Source organism: Convolutriloba macropyga, chromosome 9 (assembly GCF_964194025.1).
Source record: "Convolutriloba macropyga chromosome 9, txConMacr16.3, whole genome shotgun sequence".
NCBI classification, from domain to species: Eukaryota; Metazoa; Xenacoelomorpha; order Acoela; family Convolutidae; genus Convolutriloba; species Convolutriloba macropyga.
Window position 1 is genome coordinate 66915899 of NC_134476.1, and position 24960 is coordinate 66940858.

The 24960-nt window shown below is 36.2% G+C and overlaps 2 protein-coding genes across 2 annotated transcripts in view; one reads left to right on the top strand and one right to left on the bottom strand.

The window, feature by feature from the left end:
• Nucleotides 1-12906: 12906 nt before the first annotated feature.
• LOC142346292 (uncharacterized) lies at nt 12907-15926 on the top strand. Its single transcript, XM_075398807.1, has 2 exons — nt 12907-13027; nt 15595-15926. Exons 1-2 carry the CDS (start codon nt 12907-12909, stop codon nt 15825-15827), a joined length of 354 nt encoding a protein of 117 aa, XP_075254922.1. The 3' UTR covers nt 15828-15926.
• A 957-nt stretch (nt 15927-16883) lies between these two features.
• The window catches only part of LOC142345551 (uncharacterized), a 31024-nt gene continuing 22947 nt past the window's right edge, over nt 16884-24960 (bottom strand). Inside the window, exons 2-3 of the mRNA XM_075397639.1 lie at nt 18402-18703; nt 16884-17456 (exon numbers count right to left, since the gene is read on the bottom strand). Of these exons, the coding sequence (XP_075253754.1) occupies nt 17049-17456; nt 18402-18703 (710 nt within the window). The 3' untranslated portion in view covers nt 16884-17048. The remainder of the gene's footprint in view (nt 17457-18401; nt 18704-24960) is intronic.

Consider the following 24960-nt stretch of genomic DNA (forward strand, 5'->3'; position numbering starts at 1 on the left):
TTTCATTCGGAAATTTGCTATTATTTCAAATAAATTGCAATTATTGAATTTTAAAAATTGGTCTATTTCGTCGGATCAAGGAGTTGTCCAAATCGAACCAAACTCGGTATGGAGTATCCCATGTGTACCTAAAGCGTATTGCAAAAGGAATTTTTGCTATAGCTTTTCTAGGAAAAAAGTTAGGTTTTCATACGGAAATTTGCGAATTTCTCGAATAACGAATTTTAAAAATAGGTCTTTTTCGCCGGGTCAAGGAGTTGTCCAAAGTGAACCAAACTGAGTATTGAGTATACCATGGGTGCCTAGATTCTAAAACAGAAAGAATTTTTGGTATAGCTTGCCTAGGAAAAAAGTTAGTTTTTCATTCGGAAATTTGCTATTATTTCAAATAAGTAATTTTAAAAATAGGTCTTTTTCGTCGGGTCAAGGAGTTGTCCAAAGTGAACCAAACTGAGTACTGAGTTTACCATGGGTGCCTAGATTCTAAAACAGAAAGAATTTTTGGTATAGCTTGCCTAGGAAAAAAGTTAGTTTTTCATTCGGAAATTTGCTATTATTTCAAATAAGTAATTTTAAAAATAGGTCTTTTTCGTCGGGTCAAGGAGTTGTCGAAAGTGAACCAAACTGAGTACTGAGTATACCATGGGTGCCTAGAGTATAAAACAGAAAGAATTTTTGGTATAGCTTGCCTAGGAAAAAAGTTAGTTTTTCATTCGGAAATTTGCTATTATTTCAAATAAGTAATTTTAAAAATAGGTCTTTTTCGTCGGGTCAAGGAGTTGTCGAAAGTGAACCAAACTGAGTACTGAGTATACCATGGGTGCCTAGAGTATAAAACAGAAAGAATTTTTGGTATAGCTTGCCTAGGAAAAAAGTTAGTTTTTCATTCGGAAATTTGCTATTATTTCAAATAAGTAATTTTAAAAATAGGTCTTTTTCGTCGGGTCAAGAAGTTGTCCAAAGTGAACCAAACTGAGTACTGAGTATACCATTGGTGCCTAGAGTCTAAAACAGAAAGAATTTTTGGTATAGCTTGCCTAGGAAAAAAGTTAGTTTTTCATTCGGAAATTTGCTATTATTTCAAATAAATTGCAATTATTGAATTTTAAAAATTGGTCTACTTCGTCGGATCAAGGAGTTGTCCAAATCGAACCAAACTCGGTATGGAGTATCCCTTGTGTACCTAAAGCGTATTGCAAAAGGAATTTTTGCTATAGCTTTTCTAGGAAAAAAGTTAGGTTTTCATACGGAAATTTGCGAATTTCGCGAATAACGAATTTTAAAAATAGGTCTTTTTCGCCGCGTCAAGGAGTTGTCCAAAGTGAACCAAACTGAGCATTGAGTATACCATGGGTGCCTAGAGTCTAAAACAGAAAGAATTTTTGGTATAGCTTGCCTAGGAAAAAAGTTAGTTTTTCATCCGGAAATTTGCTATTATTTCAAATAAGTAACTTTAAAAATAGGTCTTTTTCGTCGGGTCAAGGAGTTGTCCAAAGTGAACCAAACTGAGTACTGAGTTTACCATGGGTGCCTAAATTCTAAAACAGAAAGAATTTTTGGTATAGCTTACCTAGGAAAAAAGTTAGTTTTTCATTCGGAAATTTGCTATTATTTCAAATAAGTAATTTTAAAAATAGGTCTTTTTCGTCGGGTCAAGGAGTTGTCGAAAGTGAACCAAACTGAGTACTGAGTATACCATGGGTGCCTAGAGTATAAAACAGAAAGAATTTTTGGTATAGCTTGCCTTGGAAAAAAGTTAGTTTTTCATTCGGAAATTTGCTATTATTTCAAATAAGTAATTTTAAAAATAGGTCTTTTTCGTCGGGTCAAGAAGTTGTCCAAAGTGAACCAAACTGAGTACTGAGTATACCATTGGTGCCTAGAGTCTAAAACAAAAAGAATTTTTGCTATAGCTTGTCTAGGAAAAAAGTTAGCTTTTCGTACGTTAATTTCCGATTAACTCGAATAATTAATTTTAAATAATTTTTAAAAATAGCTCTTTTTGATTACGTCAAGGAGTTGTCCAAATCGAACCAAACTCGGTATGGAGTATCCCATGTGTACCTAGAGTGTAATGCAAAAGGAATTTTTGCTATAGCTTTTCTGAGAAAAAAGTTAGTTTTTCATACGGAAATTTGCAATTTTTGCGAATAACGAATTTTAACTACAGTTTTTTTTATTGGGTCTTAGAGTTGTCGAAATCAAACCACATTTGGCATGGAGTATCCCATGTGTACCTAGAGTGTAATGCAAAAGGAATTTTTGCTATAGTTTTTCTAGGAAAAAAGTTAGGTTTTCATACGGAAATTTGCGAATTTCGCGAATAACGAATTTTAAAAATAGGTCTTTTTCGCCGCGTCAAGGAGTTGTCCAAAGTGAACCAAACTGAGTATTGAGTATACCATGGGTGCCTAGAGTCTAAAACAGAAAGAATTTTTGGTATAGCTTGCCTAGGAAAAAAGTTAGTTTTTCATCCGGAAATTTGCTATTATTTCAAATAAGTAACTTTAAAAATAGGTCTTTTTCGTCGGGTCAAGGAGTTGTCCAAAGTGAACCAAACTGAGTACTGAGTTTACCATGGGTGCCTAAATTCTAAAACAGAAAGAATTTTTGGTATAGCTTACCTAGGAAAAAAGTTAGTTTTTCATTCGGAAATTTGCTATTATTTCAAATAAGTAATTTTAAAAATAGGTCTTTTTCGTCGGGTCAAGGAGTTGTCGAAAGTGAACCAAACTGAGTACTGAGTATACCATGGGTGCCTAGAGTATAAAACAGGAAGAATTTTTGGTATAGCTTGCCTTGGAAAAAAGTTAGTTTTTCATTCGGAAATTTGCTATTATTTCAAATAAGTAATTTTAAAAATAGGTCTTTTTCGTCGGGTCAAGAAGTTGTCCAAAGTGAACCAAACTGAGTACTGAGTATACAATTGGTGCCTAGAGTCTAAAACAAAAAGAATTTTTGCTATAGCTTGTCTAGGAAAAAAGTTAGCTTTTCGTACGTTAATTTCCGATTAACTCGAATAATTAATTTTAAATAATTTTTAAAAATAGCTCTTTTTGATTACGTCAAGGAGTTGTCCAAATCGAACCAAACTCGGTATGGAGTATCCCATGTGTACCTAGAGTGTAATGCAAAAGGAATTTTTGCTATAGCTTTTCTGAGAAAAAAGTTAGTTTTTCATACGGAAATTTGCAATTTTTGCGAATAACGAATTTTAACTACAGTTTTTTTTATTGGGTCTTAGAGTTGTCGAAATCAAACCACATTTGGCATGGAGTATCCCATGTGTACCTAGAGTGTAATGCAAAAGGAATTTTTGCTATAGTTTTTCTAGGAAAAAAGTTAGGTTTTCATACTGAAATCTGCGAACTTCGCGAATAACGAATTTTAAAAATAGGTCTTTTTCGTCGGGTCAAGGAGTTGTCCAAATCGAACCAAATTCGGTATGGAGTATCCCATGTGTACCTAGAGTGTAATACAAAAAGAATTTTGGCTATAGCTTTTCTAGAAAAAAAGTTAGTTTTTCATACGGAAATTTGCAATTTTTGCGAATAACGAATTTTAACTACAGTTTTTTTTATGGGGTCTTAGAGTTGTCGAAATCAAACCAAAGTTGGCATGGAGTATCCCATGTGTACCTAGTGTGTATGACAAAAAGAGTTTTTGTCATAGTTTGCCTAGGAAAAAAGTTAGTTTTTCATACGGAATTTTGCAAAAGCAATGAAATTACGTCAAAAATGGGTGGGACGCCTTTCGGGCGTCAAGATTTTTCGGTGTTCTCTCCCCCCCTCCCTTCGCTCTTGCGCTCTCTCGCTCGTCTCTCGTTCGTCTTTCGCTCGTCTCTCGCTCGTCTTTCGCTCGTCTATCGCTCGTCTTGTTCGTCTGACGCTCGTCTCTCGCTTCGGTTGCCTTTTGGTTTGAGTTTGTCTATGCTTATGATGTGATGATATGTTTATGTTGATTTCAGCTTGCTTAAATGTGTTATTTAAAAAGTCTTAGCTCTTTAGAGGTGCACCTTTTTCTCAACATTGGTAGGGAAACTCCTTGATAAAATTTGCTTTCAAGCAAAAAAGTTGTTTTCCTATTTTTGTTGAGATCTTCATGCACCTCACGTTGCTAAAAAAGACTTTAAATAGACGGACTTTGTGGAGTTGTCGAACCCTCTGCTCTTCATCTTCATTATGGAGCTGCTTTCTAGGTTGGTGCATTTAAGAGTGTAAAAATAAAAAAATTCCACCTTTGTTCTGGCTTGCGTGGAAAGAGTGTAAAAGTGAATTAATTCCACCTTTATTCCGATATATTTTACGGGGAAAAGAGTGTAAAGAGTGTAAAAATAAAATATTTCCGCTTTAATTCCGGCGTTATGAACTGGGGAAAAGAGTGTAAAGAGTGTAAAAGTAAAAATTCCCCCCCCCCCCCCTATTTCTCCGCTTAATTAAGTGTGGAAGAGTGTAATTCAAAGAGTGGAATTTTAATAATAATGGTGGAAGAGAGAAAAAAAAATTTTAAGAGTGAAATTATAAGAGTGTAAAAATAAAAATTAAGTGTAATTTTTAACAGTGGAAATAATTATTTTTCCACTCTTTCCACTCTAAATTTTTAAAATTCCACTCTTTCAATTCCACTCTTCCACCCTTAATTAAGCGGAGAAATAGAGGGGAATTTTTTTATTTTTACACTCTTTACACTCTTTTCCCCGGTATTTTTGGGTAAAAACCTCGACCCGGGAACCAACAATGTGGCTAAAAACTAAGGAATCTGGTGTGCGCTACAAATTTGCAATTTGCTTAAACCAAAATAGTGTTGCATTATAATAAATAATTTTAAATGGAAACTAGTCATTTTATTTTTTTCTCTCTATTTAATTAACCGATACTGTAATTATACAAAAGTAATTGATGCTATTATGACTTAGAGAAAAATCCATAAAAATTTAAAGCGGGTTCCTGGCACGAATCTGAATCCCGAGTCATTAACACAGAGTTTTTGTCTAAAACCTCTCTATGTTTAAACATTGGGTTGATAGGCTTTTGTTTTAAAAAAGTCAGATGTATTTAAACGGTATCGTATTACAGTAAAAACGGTATCGAAAAACGTCAACTAAGGAAGGAAGAGCTCCGCTAAACGAGTTTTTGAATTTTTCTCGTAGAGCCACATATATTAAGTTAAGATATTTTCATAAAATATCAATAATTTTTTTGTTGACATAATTGTGACCAATGGTAGCCTGAAAGTGAAATGTAAAGCAAGATGCATTTCGGGCCCTTGTGAACCAAAAAAGCCAGAACTCTTTCAAAATGAAAAACTTGTTCCTTGAAAATAAACAAATTGTGTATTTCGAAGAAGGCAACATCTCATTTGCGTTTTTGTGTATCAATGTTTCATTGAAAAATTTTTCGACATGTTGCTACGGCGACCATTTGTGACATAGTCACAGTCAGAGTAACTGTTTTTTTACAGATATAGTCAAAGTCACGCGCGATCATCAACAAAGGGCATCAAGAACAAAAAAAAACATAGCAACAACCACCGCAGACACAGCTGTCTTTTTATAAATCAGTAAAACTTACAAAAACTCACTTGCCCGGTTAATAAATCGTTAATTTGTTTTGAATTGATATTTAATCTTCAGTGGTAGATTTTTTTACTGTGCTTGTCGTACACAATCAATATTGTGTACTTAACTTGCGGTCCAAATCAGTGTCAGATTATCTGTGTTGGTTCTCACGGCGGGTGCACTTAACACAATTATAGAATAACCGAAAGAGAATTTGCTTAGCGAATTATCTATCTTTCACTTATCTACTTTGCTTGATAAATAAATAAAGTTGTAGATAAATAATTAAATAGAGCAACTGAACGCGAGATGCAAAATAAAGAGAATGAAAAGTAGATGAATCTTGATCAGTAAAAGTCACAACACATGAACAATAATTTTCCCAATGCGGGAAAGAAGGCAAAAGACTGACACCTGAAAACGCAAAACTGAGGGCATTAAAATAACATACTTTTAACAAATATCAATCGTTGTAAACGTTACTCCATGTAAACGTCCTTCAAAAACGAGTATAACTTTAAAATAAGTACATCGTATAAGAATTCTACTGCACTAAATTAAATTGAGTTCACTATGTACAACATTTCCTATTTTTTGACGAACTAATTGCACTATTCAAACTTTTTAATAACAATATTGATAGCATATTATTACTTATTGGCATTTATTTGAAATTTTTATTGTGAGTCTTCCTCATCAGTTAAAAAATTTCCGTCGGGGCTGTGATCCGCAAGTCGGATGCGAGGACCTGTTGGTCACATTTCTCCAATGACTGGCGAGGGGTACAGGTTAAAATTGGTTCAACCTGAGCGAGCTGCATTGTCGGCATTGGATTGAATAAAGATAGCTTTACCGATTCATTTTCACCCACTCTTTGTTTTCTTCTAGCTTGCATCAAGTTTGGGGGGCATGCATTCGTAGATTCACCAGATGAATCATTGTTGTCGAACCCGAAACATTTTGGGCTTTTTCTCGTTAGTTTTGCTGTCTTCGGTAAAATTTGCTGAAGGGCCTCTAACGGGGCTGAAATTGATAGAAGTTGCAATTCTTGAATTGTGTTGGTGGGTAGCGCTGCGTTTAGTGGTTCGGCGACTGTGTTTTGTGTAGTAAGATTGGTCGAAGCGTGAGTGTCTTTAATTTGCGGAGCGAAACTGGCTGTAATTTGCGCTCTTGGTACTGGTGGATCAAGATTTGTCGGAACTTTCGGCATGCCTGCTCGCATTGCGAGAGCAATGTTTGATATTGTTGAGGAAACTCCTCTTGCTGTATCCCGTTTGCGGTGTTTCATATTGCGGTCTCTCTTTTGTATACGAGTAAATTCCTTCGTGTGGCTTGAAATTTTTGCCTTAGTGCACTTTTCAAGTATGCGAGGTCCTTGTCTTTTTATGTATTCGTGTAGTTCTGTACTGCGTTTGTCCCCAGTGCCAAATTTCGTAATAACGCAATTGCGAACTGTCACATCTAATTTTCCGGACTCTCGGACAACAGAAGTGTATGGATATATTTTTAGAACAACAGATCCAGGGGACAAAACCTCGTAGAGGCCATCTAAATTCTTTTTCGGCCGTTTGTTGGGGTGGAGTTTTCGGGCAAAATTGATTCGGACTGCGGTCGCTTAGAAAGAAATTGCTCGATGCGAAATTGAGAATAGGAGGAAGCGAGGCTCGACATCATTGGCGTTGCTTTCGCTTGTCTGTGCCTCTTGTGTCGCCATGAACATATTATGCTCCACCTCCTCGTCACTGCATAAAGTTTCCCAGTATTCTTCAGGGAGAAGTTCATTAGGGGTTACTGTTTCTTCGCCTAAATAGTGATTTACGATTTTATTATAGCTTAAATTAGAATATTTAGATATTGTAGTAATATTGCTAAGCGGAGTGTTAGCACGAAGACCAATGTGGAATTCGAAAAGCGAAACCGAAGTAGTTTTTTGTTTACATATGCCTAGCCGATACAGTATTGTTTTAAGTAGTGCTTTATGCTTTAATGATGAACGAAATTGTTTGTTTTTGTGCTTCTTTTATACATGCAAGGCGCTGTTTAATAGTACTAAAAAGTCTTTCCACTAAACCAACTGCCCGGTGGTCATTCGCTGGGGCTGAAAATAAATTATTATCAATTATTTTATACAAAACGTTTTTACTTGACGAACTCTGGGACAGCGAGCGTGGGCCGTTCTTAAAGAACGAGGGAATCCATGAAATTGTACATGATTGTCTATAGAGCGGACAATCAAGTCGCGATTCATGTATGGCAATCAACAGTGCTGGGCCATACAAACCATTCCCCAGCTGCCAGGATGGCTGGCATAGAGATCTCTAATTAGGGCTTCTTTTAGCGCGTTAGGGATGGCCACTTTCTGATTCATACACACACACACAGCTGCTGTGGACCTATGGGTTGAGTTGTTTCATTCTTTCTTCGTCCGATCTGATGATGCAGTCTCTTACTTCTTTGAGCACTGAATCTTTGCTCGTCAGGGAAGCTATGAGGTTCTTTTTGAACACCTGGCCGAACACGTTGTCAAATGACAAAACTTGAGGTCTGTCTTTTAAGGGAGTACTAATGTTTGAGTTGGAGGGTGTTTTGCAAGGCGTTTTTGGCATCGTGTCCGTTGTAAAAGATACGCGGGGCGAAGTGCGTGATCAGGTTTTGTGGGTGGATTTCCTTTTCATTGCTGAGGTTTGACTCATTTTTGATGAATTGGAAATTGAGTTTACGAAAAAACTGTCCGACTGATTCCTAGAGAGAGAATGGGCAAAAAGCATTTTTTTTATTGTTTGTCAATTGAGCACGTGAAATATTTGGGGTTTATTGTTAATTAGGAAAGGAATGGGTGACTTAAGTTTGATTTACAGATTAGATTGTTTTAATTTATGAGATTATTGTGGAGTTTGATAAGCAAGAGACGGTTGATTGGGGTTTCGCGACGCAAAGCTTGGTATTTGAGACTTATTTTGTAGTGTAGAAGATTTAACATTTTTAGTATGCGCTGCAAGTGGCGGATTGTTTGGTTGTAAATAAGTGTGAGGTGCATATGTGGCATTATTTGTATGGGTTTTTTATTGTAGAATTTGACCAAAATTTTGCTGTGCAAGTGTTAAATGATTTTGTGTAAAGCTTACTCGGGATGCATGATTGCTTTTAAAATTAGAGTGGTTAAATGAGATTCATTTCAAAGTTTTCAACGTAGTATTTCGATGGGCGAGCGGTAAAAGGGTTTGAGTAAAACGTACTTGCTGGGCAAGATCGGCCTGAGTATAAGAATAAAGATCTGTATAAATTCTGAGTAGTGATTTGCGGGTTAATTTAAATTTTGAGTTAAATGTACCGGTGATGCAGGATATATGATGAATAATCGGTTATCTTGATTAGGTTGTTTTGTTATGTATTTATATTGATTGACAGCAGAAGAGTTTTTTCAGCAAAAAATTTATATTATATGGCAGCATAAAAGAATTTATTTAGATTGACAGCAGAAATAGTTTTTTTGTTTTTGTAATGATTCAGCCTCGGATTGTATTCGTGACAAAGTAGCAACTAAAACAACTAAAAATTCTTCATCAAATTTTAAAATATATTTTGCTGGTTGATATGGGGAACGAGATATGTTATCTACTAAGCCCACTTTCGCTCCAGGTAAATGTTCTACTTTAAATTGATAGGATAAAAGACTATCTACTCATTTTGATAAACGACTATTGAAAGATTTGTTAGAACGATGTTCTTTTAAAATTGAAAGAAGAGCTCGATTGTCGGTTTTAACCAAAAATTCTTTTTCATAAAGGTAATTTTTGAAATATTCTATTGATCAGACTACTCCAACTAATTATAGATGACTAATACTGTAGCGTTCTTTGTTACTATTTAAAAATCTATTTGAAAACGATACTAGCATCCAAACATCGACTGTCAATTGTTCTAATGCTGCTCCGAGACTGGAACGAGAATCATCACATTTGATGGGTGTTTTGAGACGGGTTGAAGTGAGTGTTTTCTGTGTGATTTGCGATGCGTGTTTTTATAGCGCTGTAATGAACAGTATGTTTGTCACTCCAAGTATATTTAAATGATTTACGAAGTAAGGGTCTTAAAGGGCGGTACAGTTGAGCTAAATTAGGAACAAATTTACTAATATAAACACGAGAGCCGAAAAAAGAACGCAGTTTTTTAACTGCATTAAGTGGTTGAAGTGTAAGTCTGGCAGAAGTTTTAGATCCAAGAGGAGATATTCCAGATTGAGTAATAATAATCCTAAAACTGAATTTTCTTGCTTGGCAAAATGTCGTTTTTGTAAACTTATGCAAAGATTATCAGACTAATTTAAAAAGATCCTCTTTAGAACCTTAGCTTACAATTAATATGTTGTCCAGAAAACAGAAAGTATTTTTGAGGCCTATGAGCGTATAATCCATGGCTTTTTGAAACTCGGCAGGCATATCTTTGAGTCCATAAAAACCAGTTTTGAATCGATACGTACCAGTCTTATCACCACTTACAATATTCCAATTGCAGTGTTTGGCGGTGTTGAGTTGAAAATTTAACCTACTACAGGCTTATTTGAGATCCATAGCAGAGAAAAAAATTTGATCCGATGGTTTTGTTTTAAAATCTTTAATTATTTGAGTTATATAATCGATCAGTGTTTCAATATTTGGCCTCAGATACTTGTTTTTGTGGATAGATTTATTAAGTACTTTTGAATCAAGGGCGAGTTTTATAGTTTGGCATCTTTTGACTAATAACAACGGTGGAAGTAAATTATTGGTCCAAACAGTTTTTAAGTTTTTCTATATGTCCTTCTTTAAGTAATTTTTTAAATTCGGTGTTAACTCTGTCTTATAGTTTATTAGGTACTCTTCTACCTTTTTTGATGTTTTGGTTGATAATGTCTGTGGAACTTTAATTTTACATTATGTACTTTAGATCTTCCAATGCATGAAATAAGTTGAGGGAATTGATATGCTATTCTGGTTTTTGATGGACACCGAATTGTGATATTTTTAATCATATTACTTTCAACTGAATTTGGAGTTTGGGTAACTGATATGCCAGGCGCATCAAACAGATCTCTATCGATGAGTGGTTTTAGGCCGTCAATAACTACAACAAATTCAGCATCTTCGATTCGCCAACCATTACTTTCTACTGGCATCTGCATCATGCCGATCATAGGTATGGGCTCATTCACAAAAGTTTTGAGATCTTTAGAAGGTGCAGTTGTGAACCATCGTGTGAGGCAGGAGTTGTTGATAAATTCCGTAGCAAGTGGTTTCTTTAAAATATTGCAGACACTTCTAGAATTGATGAGAAGACCCACCTTTGTATTTCCAATTTTTAGAGTCGTGTTTTTTGGTTCAATCTGCAAGGTATCACTCACAATGCTCGCCACCATGTTTTCAGCAGATTCTCTGGGTTATAGTTTGTGTTTAGAACAGCATTAAGAGAACCATCAGTTGTATTTTCATCAATGGAGTTCACATTGGGTCGGGTAGTTTTTGTTGGGGTAGATTTTGCCTTACGACACACACAAGATAAGTGGTTTTGGAGAACACAATTGTTACAGGTTTTGCATTTAGCAATACATTTGTCCCTATGATTTGCTGACCAAGGGAATTTTGGCCGCAATCTTGACACAGTTGAATCGCCTGTCGAGTTTGTGCTTGAAAATTTGGACGTTGATTTGATTTACGAAATTGACGTTGTGGTTTTATAGCATTCATCATTAGCTTGGAGTGACTGTTAGTGTTTTTTAAATGGTTTTGCTCACCAAGTGCCATTTTAACTGCCAAACGTAATGCTTGGGCGGGTTGCACAGTTTCTTTCAATGACTACCTCTGAATTCGGAATCTTGCATGTTGGCAAAAAAGAGGTCTCTGATTAAAGTGTCTCATTGGTTTCCAAAATGACATTTTTCTCTGAAAACTCCTTCAATTTTCAAAAGAAATGTTTAATCGATTCTCATTTTGATTGCTTTCTTGTAAGAAGCATATAACTTTCAAAGGTGATGTTTCTTCGACGAACGAATGCTTCCTCCATGAATCGCCAGAGTTCAACAGTGGTCAATGCATCCATGTTGAGGTGATGGTTACGGCCGCATACAATCCTGTTTCCTTCTGTTCCGAGGCTGAGGTACAATATAGACTGCTTTTCGATCTGCTTGTTCCAAGGTTTGCCACCATACATGACCCCAATTTCTATTTGTTGTTGGCACCGAATTTCCAATTTTATTTTTAACTGCGCGTTCTTAGCCAGTCTTTCGCGTTCTGATTGAGCAGAAGATCCTTGAATTGTGTTTAAGTAGAGCAGTTCTAGTGGGAATTGTACATTCTCGGGTTTAGGATGAAGTAGAATGTCTAAAGTGATGTTTTCTTTGGCTAGGAGAGCCAACTTCGCTTGTATCTACCACTTCTCGATTTTGAGGGGGGGGGGGGGGGGTTCCGCGCTGGGCTTTCCCCAAGATGGCTCTAATGGCGTCCGTTTTTGAGCTGCTTGCTGCGCCATATCGTACACAACCTTTATTGTGTACTTAACTTGCGGTCCAAATCACTAACTGTTTTTCTGCTGTGTTGTTTCGCACGGCGTGATCACATAACACAAATTCTAACTAGAATTCGCTTAGCGATTTATCTATTTTTCACTTATCTACTTTGCTTGATAGGCAAATACAGTTGTTTATAAATTAAATAAAATGAGCAACTGAAAGCGAGATGCAAAATGAAGCGAATCAAAACTAGATGATTCTTGATCAGTAAAAGTCACAACAAATCTGAACAAAAATTTTCCCGATGCGGGTTAGAGGGCATCAGACTGACACTTGAAAATGAATAACTTAGGGTCTTAAAATGAACTGAACACGACTCCTTATAAACGTCATAATCTTTGCATTTATGTTGTTTTCTTATCAGATTGAACTTTTATAAATAAAGAGAGCCCATTTTGAGTGATTTGTAACAAGTCCAGATATTTTAAAGTACTAAAAAAACTATGCCTAATATATAGTCATAGAATGTAATTGACATGCAACGGTAAATATATAGCAAATACAGTTATAGTTACAAAAGCAATTTAAAAAAAGTAACTTCCGGACAGATTTTAACCGCTGAAAAGACATAACGGTTTTAAAGCAAAGTTTTCTGTGTCATAAGTAGAGAGCTCTTAATAAATTTTGCTAGAAAATCTATTATCATTGCATAAGCGTACTTTTGCAAACCAAAAAAGATCAAATGGCAGCAAAGAAATGAATGCCCCCTTTAGATAGTAATGCTTTTTAATCAAACAATTAATTTGTAAATTCAGTTCCTATTAGATTTAGAATTTCTGTACAGTCCAGGTAGTTTGTTTAGAACATGGATGTATATGAAAAGCCATGTCACATTAAACTGCAAACTTGGACAGATCTGGAGGACTTCAAGGGAGAAGAGGATATGTTCATGTGTATGGATGCATACGATACATGTACATTGAAAGGTATACTTTTTCTCATCGCGCAAATCTACAAATTTTAGAAAAAAAGATTTGAGATAGTCTCCGTTTATTTGCTTTAAAAAGTTGAGAAAAAATCTACTGTAAATACAGACTTAAGGACCTCTGGTACCTATTGATGACCTGTCGAGTAGATTTCATATAATGCTGCAATATTTGTAACATGCAAGTTCTCCTTGAGAATATTTCATTATTTTTATTAAGAGATTGAGAAATGATTTCGATGTTGATGATCTAGGCTGAGGTGCGCCAGCTATGATAAAAATAGCGACTCACCTAAGTCACGCTTGGGGTTGCCAGAACACCCAGAAGTTGAACAAGGGTATTGAACAAGGGGTATTGAAGTCAATTATTTGGCGCGATGGCGCAGACTTTTTGGGTGGTACGAGCATCAGTATATGAGGGCGATTGAGAGATATAAACATAGCAGCTGCATTGGCAATTGTCATACTCTATTCCTTTCAGAAAATAAAATAATCTCTTTTCAATTGTAAAAAGTTCAATTCGCAACATACAAAAACATTGAACTCAAAAATCAAAATCACAAAACATTACTGTCGTAAGCGTGGTATTTTCTGCTAATCAATTACAACTCTACGAAAATCGTCCAAACTGAACAAAAAGTTATGCATTACACATTATCCGAGCGTAAACAAAAACGATCAGAAGCCTTCGTACGCGATGAAACGTGTACACAGAAAACCAACGTTTCTGAACTCAAATCTTGAGTGAGTGGAGAGGTGGTCAGCCGATGTGGGGTAGGGTTGGGTGGGGGTGTGACTCAGCAGGTCAAAATTTCCAGACTAAGAATCGCCCTTCACACCATGAAATTGTCGTCTCAAGAGTTTTAGTGAATCCCGTACTTAGACACTAGTGAGGCGTAAGGCTCTACGACAACTTAAAGCCCTTCTGGTGTTACCCGTTTATCCCGTTTCTGAGAAAAAAAGTCAAATGTGACAGACAAAAAACCGTTCACGCAAAAAATCTCATTAAAAATAACACAGGACTAATGTAATTGCTATAAACTTCGTTTGAGAGTAACAATTTGAATAACGGAAAAATGTTGTTTTCAGCGTTTATTGGGGAACAATTTTTCGCCGCAAGTTTTCGACTCACTTTTCTATCGATTGTTTTGTTGAAGAATACAAATGTTTTTGTGTTGATAGTCTTCCAATTCTGTAATTTTGAAAACAAAATGTAAGTTCAGAGTGTTTTCTTCAACACGGCTCCGTTCGAAGATGGTTAAATGGTCTTCTTGTGAGATAATGTAGAAAAATCCAGTGGTCGACTTTCTGATGATTCGAAGATTACAAGTTTTGCCGTTTACGGCTATTTCCATGAGTTGCAATTCTTTTTTGCAGAAGTAATCGTTCAACATCTCTGTCGCCATATGATAACTCTCTTCTCCTAGGTGTGGTGCTTGTTGCTTTATTATGTGAAGACTGAGTTATTGGTGCAATTTCCTTTCTAATAAAGTCTTTCAATTGCGAGTTTCTGCAAAGTGCTGTTCCGAGTGCGGGACCGGATAAACCTCAACTTTTCTGCAACAAGGTTTCATTCAAGTATACGAGCAACCAACTGAGCTGAGTGAGCAGAATCTACTAGGTAACTTTCAAAATAATAAATGTTTGCTATATATATTTACATGAGTCTTTTTCAATCAATCAAAACTTAGCATTGTAATATTTTGGTTCTATCGGTTCTGAGTTGGCTGAGTAAAGCGCTAAGATTCAATTGAGATTGCGCTTTTCTTGAAAAGATTTTTTAGATCCTAGTAGGCTCTGCTGTTGTCAGTCTACCCAGACCGTAGGTAACGTTCTGACAGGACCGTACAGATTCTGGGCTGTATACAAACCGTAGAGTAATTTCAGATCATTTCGCAACTTTTTGCCCTTGTGAGCAACCCAGGTCAGTGTAAACTGAGTCGGCTCGGGTGGCTCATCTCTCCCTGCATCACCAACGATCGTCTCCATCTTCAAATTGCAGCCGATCACGTTAACCTTGTTTTTGAGTTTAAATGACCGAAGAAAATTGCCTATACATGTGTAAATATACAGAAAAATTTGCAAATGCTTGTGTAAGTCCTCAATGTCTACTAACAGAAAAATTCGGGTGTTTTCCATTGCACCCCCCCCCAGCTTAGTGGTCAGATAACCTATAGCCCTCCAATCATGGTAATTATACCATAATAGGGGGCTATAATGGGAAAGACCCGAAAAATTCCAGAAGAATTCGTATATCCTCATTGTTTAGTATGTTCAGAGTTTTATCGAAAAAAAAATACAATCTTGAATTGCACAGCGATTGCTGATAAGTTCGTATTTTCCGAGGAAACCTTGTGTAAACCTTCTCGATCTGCTCTGCCCAAAAAATTGAGTCTTATTCAATTCCCAGGCACTTAAATTGAGTTTTTTTTAATTTGTACGAATCTGTTTGACCATATATACAAATAATTTACGTCTGACCACAATAACAGCAACAATGAGTTGTTTTTATTTCACTCTTCTTTGCTCTCGATCAAAAACAATCTTGGTGTGACTTTTTAATTTCAGGTGACGAAGGAAACCCAATTGTGTTGGTCAAAGACGAGACAGATGTGTGTCTGGCTGGTATCAATCTATTCACAAACGACAAGTGTTACGAATCGAAAGGGAGACATGTCGCAATTAAAGGTCAATACTTGGAGGGAATAATTGTGGACGTGAAGGACACGATGGGAAATAAAAAGACAGAAGAATATCAACTTGTAGAAAACAATCTTCGTAAAATGAAAAAAGAGGAGTGAAAAACTGGCAGTGTTAAAAAACTGATTCAACTCCTCAAAAAAAAATACTTGCTATTCGAAATTATGTCAAGAGCTTATGTATTATTGATTTAAAAGAGTGTTAACAAGTAAACCTGCGATACATCTTGCATACTCTGCAGCTTTTATCGACTGCCCAGATAGCTGAAACCATTTGGTTAGGACTCTACAGTAGTTTTGCTATACACAATTTTCGTTCAGTTGTACGCAGAAAATGCTTGTCTCCACCATCTATTACCCTATGAGTGAGTTTTAATGTTAAAATATCAGTTTTTCTATGCTAAGCACTGAATAACTTCTGTCAAAACTTTTGAACTAGAATTCGGAGGTCGATTAAGGAAGGGTAAACTCTAATTCAAAGGACAAATGACTAGCACTTCAACGCGCTTTTTCCACATTTCAGTTCTACTGCAGCAGACGAATATCTATTCCGTCAGTTACCACGGCCAATCAGAGTTTATAATTACCTATTTATTAATCTAACTAATACTATTAGTCAATATTAGTCTTTCAGTCTCTTGCTTATATTGGTTTACATGCTTCTGACTCCAGCATTCCACTATAGTGTCGTAATATAGTTGATGTTATACTCCATTGAGTATATTAGTAACAATACAAAGCTAGTAAGACAATCTCGCGCGCAGAATTAAGTACCCCCCTTATTTACCCTTAACGATGTAAAAGGAGCCCTCGTGTCTGCCTCACAACTCATAAAAAGCAATATGAGACAAAATCGTCATGCGAAACTACCATTTTGTGGAAAAAATGAGCGATTAGAAGTTCTAGTGTAATGAGTTGAAAAATTAGAACAGTAAAAGATAGAGCAAAAAGCAAATAGACACATCCAAATCAATATTAACAGTCAACTGTTGCAGGTCAAGCAATAGACACAAATAACAAATTACAAGTTGATCAAATTGATATATTCTAGCTTTGCTACTAAAAAAAAATCAAAGCTTGAAAATCAGTATATATGTCTTTAAGTTAAACTTGTTCGCATCTCACTCGTCTGCAAATCTTAAAGCTTCAAACCTGTGAGCTGAAAACATGACTGCTATGAAAATCAGTCACTGTATAATCGGGTCAATTCTTACACAAGATTTCGTTTTTCTTTTAAAAAATTTGGAGTGTTATAACAACTCAGAACATTGTAGCCAGACAATTAACGAGAAACAATTTTGACTAGCTTGACCAGCATTCACTTCAAGATATGAGCAATTCATAATTTGGCATAGTTTCTTCAAGAATCTTGTTCAACTTGTCAGTTTGTTCCAGAGTTAAATCAGGCAAAACTGGCTTATCAACAGTAGACATGAATTTTGTAGTTTTCAATGCCTGGCCATGGAAATCAAAATTCATGATTGAATTGTCTTTAATCATGTGCGCGGTTGGTGCTTTCCACCAATGGTCTGGCAAATGTTCCGACGTTTGCATATTTTCCAACATCATCTCTTTGTCAAATGGCAGTTGTCCAAATTCGCACAAATCTCGCATAAATTGTTCACAGCTTGAGTCGGTGCTGGAACCCAAATTGGTAGAATCGAACACTTTGTACTCGTAGCCCTTCGATCGGAGAAAGTCGCGCAACGTGACCATGTCTTGAAACAGTTCCTAAAACAAAGTTGAATTTTCAGAAAGTTAAAGGACGTGACGTCATTGTTTCAAAGGTCTGACTTTTCACATGTCGCGTGATTGAGTTTCAGGGGCTGTGAATGTATAATTTTCCGTAAAATTCACTGCTCTTTTGAGACTTCGTTAAGTGCAAAAATGGTTAAGTGCACATATACCAAAAATGGTCGGACAAATTTTGCTCTACTTGAAATCACGTTATCTTTTATTAATGTGATCAACCATGGCAACTTTGCGGCTATTGATAAATTATATTTGACGTTTTAAAACAGTCGGCAAATTGCCTGAAAACAGCCACCATTGCTCGCCAGACTTGCGTTATAAAAAAACTAATTAAGATGAGCAAAAACTGTTTAGAGATAGTGGACAAAGAGGCTAGGAAAGGAAGACAAAATCATGGTCTGGCGATTGTCAGTAATTTTCCAATTCAATCTCAATTCTATAAATGTTAGCACTTCGTTGACCACCAAGATCTAAAGTCTACTATTTAAAAAATTGCTTAAGAACCACAAACGCTACGTTTGCTTAACCAAAAAACGACTGCGTCTAATGTCAGATAGGTTGCTATCTAGCGGTAACTGGCATTAAAAGTAGCTATCTGAGGATTAAGGAAATTGGCTCTACTAAGTAGGGGAATAAAAGTATCAGGAGGGGGCAAAGGGCAATTGAAACACTCAAAATTGCCCCCTTTTCACCATAAATTAATTCATTAAAATGAACCCTATCAATGTGCCAGACCCCTAAAGAGATTCTAACGTGTGCGCCAACAGGTCCCATAGGTATGCACTGCTTTTTCTTATATCAAATCATTCTGAAAATTCCAATCAAGCTCAAAAATTGAACTAAGATGGCGGTTGCCGAAGGAGACACCGGATACCAATTACCGGCGCGACAGGAAAAGATCAAATAACTGTTCGAAAAAATTACCTTCATTTTAGGATGACCGGTTGTGATATCCAAGAAGTCTATGAATCGTGTGGGTTTCCCATTAATGCTAATCTGAGACATACAGACTTCCTTTGGATGACGAACAAGTAGAGCATGTCGATAACTGTTGTCTGGAAAAAACTTCTCAAAGTCCAAATTCTCAACACAACTCGGCACGTCTTTCCAGACTATATTGTCAGACGTGAACGGCTCACTCTTCATAGCTTCGATCAAGTCAGAAAAAACGAACTTGTTCTCGTAGAAATGGGCGAAGAACGCAAAGGCAAACGGTTCAAAGATTCCTAAATACAGAAAACGGTGTTTATATTTTCAACAGGTAAATATTATAGTTACATTTTTACTCTTTTCACTTAAACGTTTCAAGCAACAGTTCCTTTTTTTTAATTAAAAGCTTCCTCATCTTCAAAAAGCCAATAGTGTAAATTTATTCCAGAAACCGGGATATACCAATATGATGATGTTCCTCACATTTGGAGGATCTATTGTGCACCCTCCCATGACTTCAACACCTGCTGATGCAAACTCATAGAATGCTAACAGATTGCCAAAAAATAGCCCCAATAGCTTCGTAGATCTACAGTCTCAGAAAAACAGTAAAAAATACAGACCAAGAAAAATCGTCTTTTCATTAAAGGCTGATATGTTATATTTTGGTTAAAAATCTGTATAAGTTTTTGCTGCCTCTGTTAGCTGCTCTCTAATAACCTTCATTTAGAGTGACACACACCCATTTGACCTTATCTCTTTGAATTAAAGTAAATAAAAGTCAATTTCAAAGTGAGGAAGTCATTTTTGAGAGTGAGGTAAGTCAAGTGTGACCAAAAATTTAATCACGCGCATGAACAAAAAAACTCGCTCCACTAAGAGCGAAAAATGACGTCACACATGCAATTCAGTTGAAATTGCATGAACGAATGAACAAAAAGCAGATTTGAAGTGGTTGTGACGTCATACTTACCTTGATTCTATACGAGGTTTTATATGAATTGAACAATTTTTGGTATTTATATCAGAGTCATACAAAACATTAGGCTGAAAATTATCTTGTAAAAGTAACAAGTGGGAACGGAGACGGAACAAATAGTTGAAATGCGTCTCATGCAACTGTCATGTGTAAAAACTCAGGTTTAAATTTCATAGGAAATCGAGTATCGACAGTATGAAATCATAGTATTGTCATGGTATGAAATTAAAGAACATTCACCCCGTTTACTCAATAGTAACCTAATACAATTTAAACTTATGATAGGACTAGGTTATCCCTTCGGACTAAAATCTCATAATTAATCAACGTCATCAGAAGTCACAACTTAGAAATGTGAGGTACGATTACAAAACTGAAATCAATCCATTGCAACCTTCAATTCATTAAAAATGCAACCTGAAAGCAGAAAATCAATACGCTACCACAAAAAAGACAAATATTTGTAGCAAAGTTTTTAACAGATCAGAGGGCAATTATTTTCTCGTGGTTCACTAGAATAGAAGTCAATTTCGGCAACTGATTGGAATGAAACAAATAAATGCCAATCATCCGGGAAAAATTAAACTGGGAGAAAAACAAAACAGAGAACCGTTAGAATTTTAGTTGCTTATTTTTATACTGAGAATCAAAAGTAAGTTAACAATCCCCTAGGTTTACTTATAAATTAAATTTTCATATAAAATTACTCCAACTCGAAACTTTGAAAACAATGTTAGTAGTGAGAAATGGGGTGGTCTACCGCACAGAAAAAGGATCCCTCCACTTATTAGTCTCGAACCCAATCTTTTAGTGCTTTCATATGTTTCTCATAGTTTTTTAGCCTAAACCACCGTACTACAGGAGCATCATTTTGAAACGTTTTTGGCAATCATATACCGAACTTCATCAAGGTTAGTTCATACAAAGTTCATTTTATGGCCCATTAATTACTGCTTTATCTTTGTGTTTGACATATCGCAAATTGACTAATTTGCTTTTGGTCCTTTTTGCTTCTGTCTTGTGTGCTCAATTTACCAAACCGCTTCTGGGTAAATTTGATTTTGAATCAAAAACTGTTGTTTTAGATAAACGCTAAAACTCATTTATTGCTGCACGTTTTGGTATCTCTATCTTTGCCGCCTTTTATCTAGTGTAGACTCAAAGACTAAGAAATGCTACAATTTAAATGCGAAAATCTTAACCGTTCTCTTTCGCTCATACAATAGTACAGCTTTCAAACAAGATTTCTAATTAAGAAGTAATTTGTAGCAAGAAGACAGCTATGATTATTAAATACAAGGAACAATACAACAATGCTTTTAATAATCAAATTTGATGTTATTGTTTTGCGAATGATAATTTCAAAATTATTCTCTTGAGTCTCTAAAGTTTATCAGAGGCATATCATCCTCTGAGGCTAAATCAACAACCTCGGGGGGGGGGTTATTTTCGCTTTCAGTCTCCCGCATTCTTTTCATTGGTTTGACTTCGGCAATCGGAATCAAACGCTTATTGATTTTCTTTCGCTTAGCCCTCATAGTTTTTATGGTGAAGCATCAGGGCTGTAAATTCACGTAGATGAATGGCTGTGTATTGCAATGCCCACATATCACCTTTGAGGCTGAACTTCTTAAGGTAGAAGAACACACTCAGTATGATGTCCTGCGGGTCGAAGTATTTGACCGCAAATCTGTAGTACGTGTTTAAATAGAAACATTTATGTATCAGAACCCCTCTACCCATCCGCATACAGTTTTAATACGCACAGTTTTGATATTCTAGAATAAACCCTAATTAGTTGGAACATATATAAAATATTACCTTAAATAGAAACAAAATTATCTAGACTTTCATATCAGAACACCTCTACCAATCCGCACAGTTTTAATAAGCAGATTGCTATTCTACAATAAACCCTAATTAGTTGGAACATATATAAAATATTACCCTTTATGTCTCGTATCACTTCGCAGTTTTTGCTGTCCATTCTCATGCGTTCACAGACATTGAAATTAATCACGATTCGGCCTTCTGTGTTGAATTTACCCTTGGAGATTAGTCTCAGTATATCAGACTCGAGAGTACAAGAGTCCATTATTTCTGAGAAGTGGTGTTCAGGTATCACTACTGACTGGTTCAGATATTGTTCGTCGTTTGCGAACTTAAACAGCGTTATCTCAATATTGCTCCCGTTCTCCGATTCATCTCTCGCAACTCGAAGAAGGCGGGTTGATGTTTTATACTCAAAGAAGTATCCACCAGAGACACTTTCCATCATCGACTGGGACTGAAGTTCGGTTTGATTTCTTTGAAATTCGGTTTGATTAAAATTTGAGTTTGTCGAGATGAATCGGTACCTGCGTGAGCCCTTTTTATACTACTAATCTTTTATTGATAACGGTAATCGTCGCGTAAATCAGAAATATCTTGGCGTTTTTATAGCTTTTTGTCCAGGTCCGTGCATATGGAAAACCTGTGTTACCACCTAATTTGGTGCGACTTAAGCCTGCATAAGTCGAATTTATCTTTTCGGCGTGAACAAGTTTTCACTAGATACATTCAATACCAACAACCATCTTCTTCATCAACAAACATAGTATCAATTTATCAGCAGGTGATACCAATATCAAATATATGAGCCAAATAACGGAGACTTCTTTCATTCGGTCCTAATTCCTAAACTTGTGCCTCTGCTGAGCAGTCAAGAAAAATTTACTCCGTTCTCTAACTTTCTGTCGAATTTGAAATAATTCTGAAATACAATCAGAATCAAATTTATGATATTTTCCAAAATCGGTAGCACTAATAATCCAAAGTTGTGAGGTGAGAATCGTTCACGTTATTGTTAGAACTAATATCAAGAAAATGGGGTATGGGTTGGTCAATATAGTGAACTGATGAAATGGGACATGCGGGTATGAGGGAAAGAAAGAGGGTTTTAGGAACTTTATGCTGGGTGCTCTTGAAGAGCGAAGCTCTTTTTTACCGAAAGAGCTGAGCTCTTATTTTTGAGTTTAAAGTTTCCGATCGCTGAATATGAACTTCACTGGGTTGTTCATTTTTTCAGAAAAAATTTCGCATTGGTTTGTCAGCCCACACGCATCAACAATTTTTGGTGCCTTTTTTTCAGTGAAATTTTAACTCCTTTTCGATTCATACCTTGAATTGAAAATTTACTTTTGGTTAATCTGTCGGACTGGCTGACAAAATGAACTGTATGCTAAGCTAGTTAAATACGAGTTGTGCTCTTCCTGCTTTTTTTCTCAAAAAAGATTTGAGTTTAATTACCGATATCCGTCAAGTTACTGAAAATTTTATGCATATCGACCAAAAGTCTGAAACTTTGAGTCCCGTTTGATTTTAATTGCTAATCAAAAACAGATCGGCATGCTATTTTGAGATGTGCTCTCAAAATTAATAGTTCGTGGTCTTGATAGTACTGCTAAAAGCATTCAAAAATTACAACAGAAAAAACAAAAATTAGGTATCCGTTATTTTTGTGATGTGAGGGAGCTGCAAGTAACAAAGGAAACAGAGTTGAGGTTTTGAGCTTCAGAGTGATGTTCAAAATGTTCGACTTTGTTTTTTTTCTTATATGCAGCTTTCTTATACCTCGCTAAGATTACTGAAATCAGTATGCTTTTTGATGTGAGAAAGCTGCAAGTTACAAAGAGAACAGAGTTGATGTTTTGAGCGTCAGAGTGATGTTCAAAATTTTTGACTCTGTTCTTTTTGTTTCTTGTAGTTTTCTTATACATCACTAAGGATACTTAATTCTCCTTCTGGCTTCCGTCAGTCTTGGCTACCTCTCGTCGAAGGGACCAAGCAGAAGTCGGGTGGGGGATAGTTGGGAAATAGATTTCGAAAAACTTCGAAGTCTGTTTTCCGACTATCCTCCATTACAGGAATTAAACAAAAGAAGGATGCTTGGACTCCCGGTTTTGAAAAAACTGGACCCTTGCATCTTTTCTGGCTTGTTCAATTGAACAACGCCAGAGACTTCCTTGTAGCCACTTCCTACAAGGAATAAATAATAAAAATTGATTTAATTAGTTTGTTTAGGCGTTATGGTGAAATGCAATTTGTGCAATCAAGACTTTGCGAAACGACAAGATTTTCTATTGCATAGGCATCAAAAACATTCCGAGCTGCCTGATCAGAGTTTTCGATGTGGCCATTGCCAAACTGTTTTTACGCTTGCCAAAAACTTAGTCTGTCACCTAAAGAATGTGCACACAAGTTTGATCGTTCAGTAAGATGCAACACATGTCAGACCTTTTTCGGTCAACAGGACGCATGGCAGAAACACTGCACGGATGAGCATTCAGTGACTGCTCCTGCTGCCAGAACAAATCCTGCTCGTCTTTGTCAAAACAATAATTTTTTATTAGAGCGTGAAAGAAAAGCTATTCGGGAGCACTTCCAGTCCTTTCGGCTGAAATTATCAGGAGACTCCAGTTTTGACCCTTTTGAGTTTCCTGTTAATAAGGAAAGTGATATCATTGATTTCATCAACAGCAAACTGGAAGATCTAATATTGATAAAATTTGGAATGTGTATTGAAGTGAAATTTGTGAAGCCGTTGACCGATGATAGCACTGTTTGCTTTTTTCACAGTCCAATGGAAAGCCTCTCGACGACGTTAACAGCCGACGAATATTTTTCACACGTCGATAAACTGTTGACTAAAATCAACGTTTTCTGCACAGCTGGAAGTGGATGGATTATTGAAAAATTGCATTTAGTTGAGCTGAAGGTTACAAAGTTTGCGCCTCTCCGAGCCGGATCATATATAGCTACACCGCCGGAACTCGAAAATCAACGGAAATCGGTTCTGAACATCAAGAATCTAAAGGATAAGTTTTGTTTTCTCTACTCTGTGTTGGCTGCGCTTTTCCCTATAAAGCAAAATCAAGAAAGACCTCAAAGTTACCGTCAAAATTTTAGCGCACTTCACTACAATCCGAAAAAAATACCAGTTGCTCTAACTGACATACCGGCTTTTGAGAAAAATAATCACCTTAAAATCAACGTCTTCGCTTATGAACAGACAAAATTTTATCCTGTTTATTTGAGCAAGTACAGGGGCAAAACTAAAAGAATTAATTTGTTACTTTTATCAGAAGAAAACAATTGGCATTATTGCCTGATAAAAAATTTGGATCGTGTTATGAAAGTTTTGCTGCGTTCGCCTGCCACCGCCAACTCAAAGAACAATATACGAAAATTTTGCGAGCGTTGTCTACAGAGCATTGCGCGAGAAAAGTTTAAGCTGCATAAATCTCTCTGCGAGCATCATCAACCTCAAGTTATTCAGATGCCTGAAGAAGGGTCAACGGTGAAATTCAAAAATTGGCAAAAAACTTTCAAATGCCCTTTCGTGGTTTATGCGGATCTAGAGGCTCTCGACGTTCGAACTTGTCAGAAATGGCTTAAATGAAAGCTCCGCTTCGAGTTTTGTCGTTGAAAAACAGTACCCTTGTAGTTTCGGTGCTGTATTAGTTGACAGCAGGAATTCCAACGTGCAACTAAAGAAGTTTTATAGAGTAGAAGACTGCATTTCAGTTCTGATGA

Excerpts from the sequence above, each read along its gene's own strand:
- LOC142346292 (XM_075398807.1), top strand. The coding sequence starts at position 12,907 with ATGGATGTATATGAAAAGCCATGTCACATTAAACTGCAAACTTGGACA. Across the intron at positions 13,028-15,594 it reads CGATACATGTACATTGAAAG|GTGACGAAGGAAACCCAATT; the intron begins GTATACTTTTTC and ends TTTTAATTTCAG.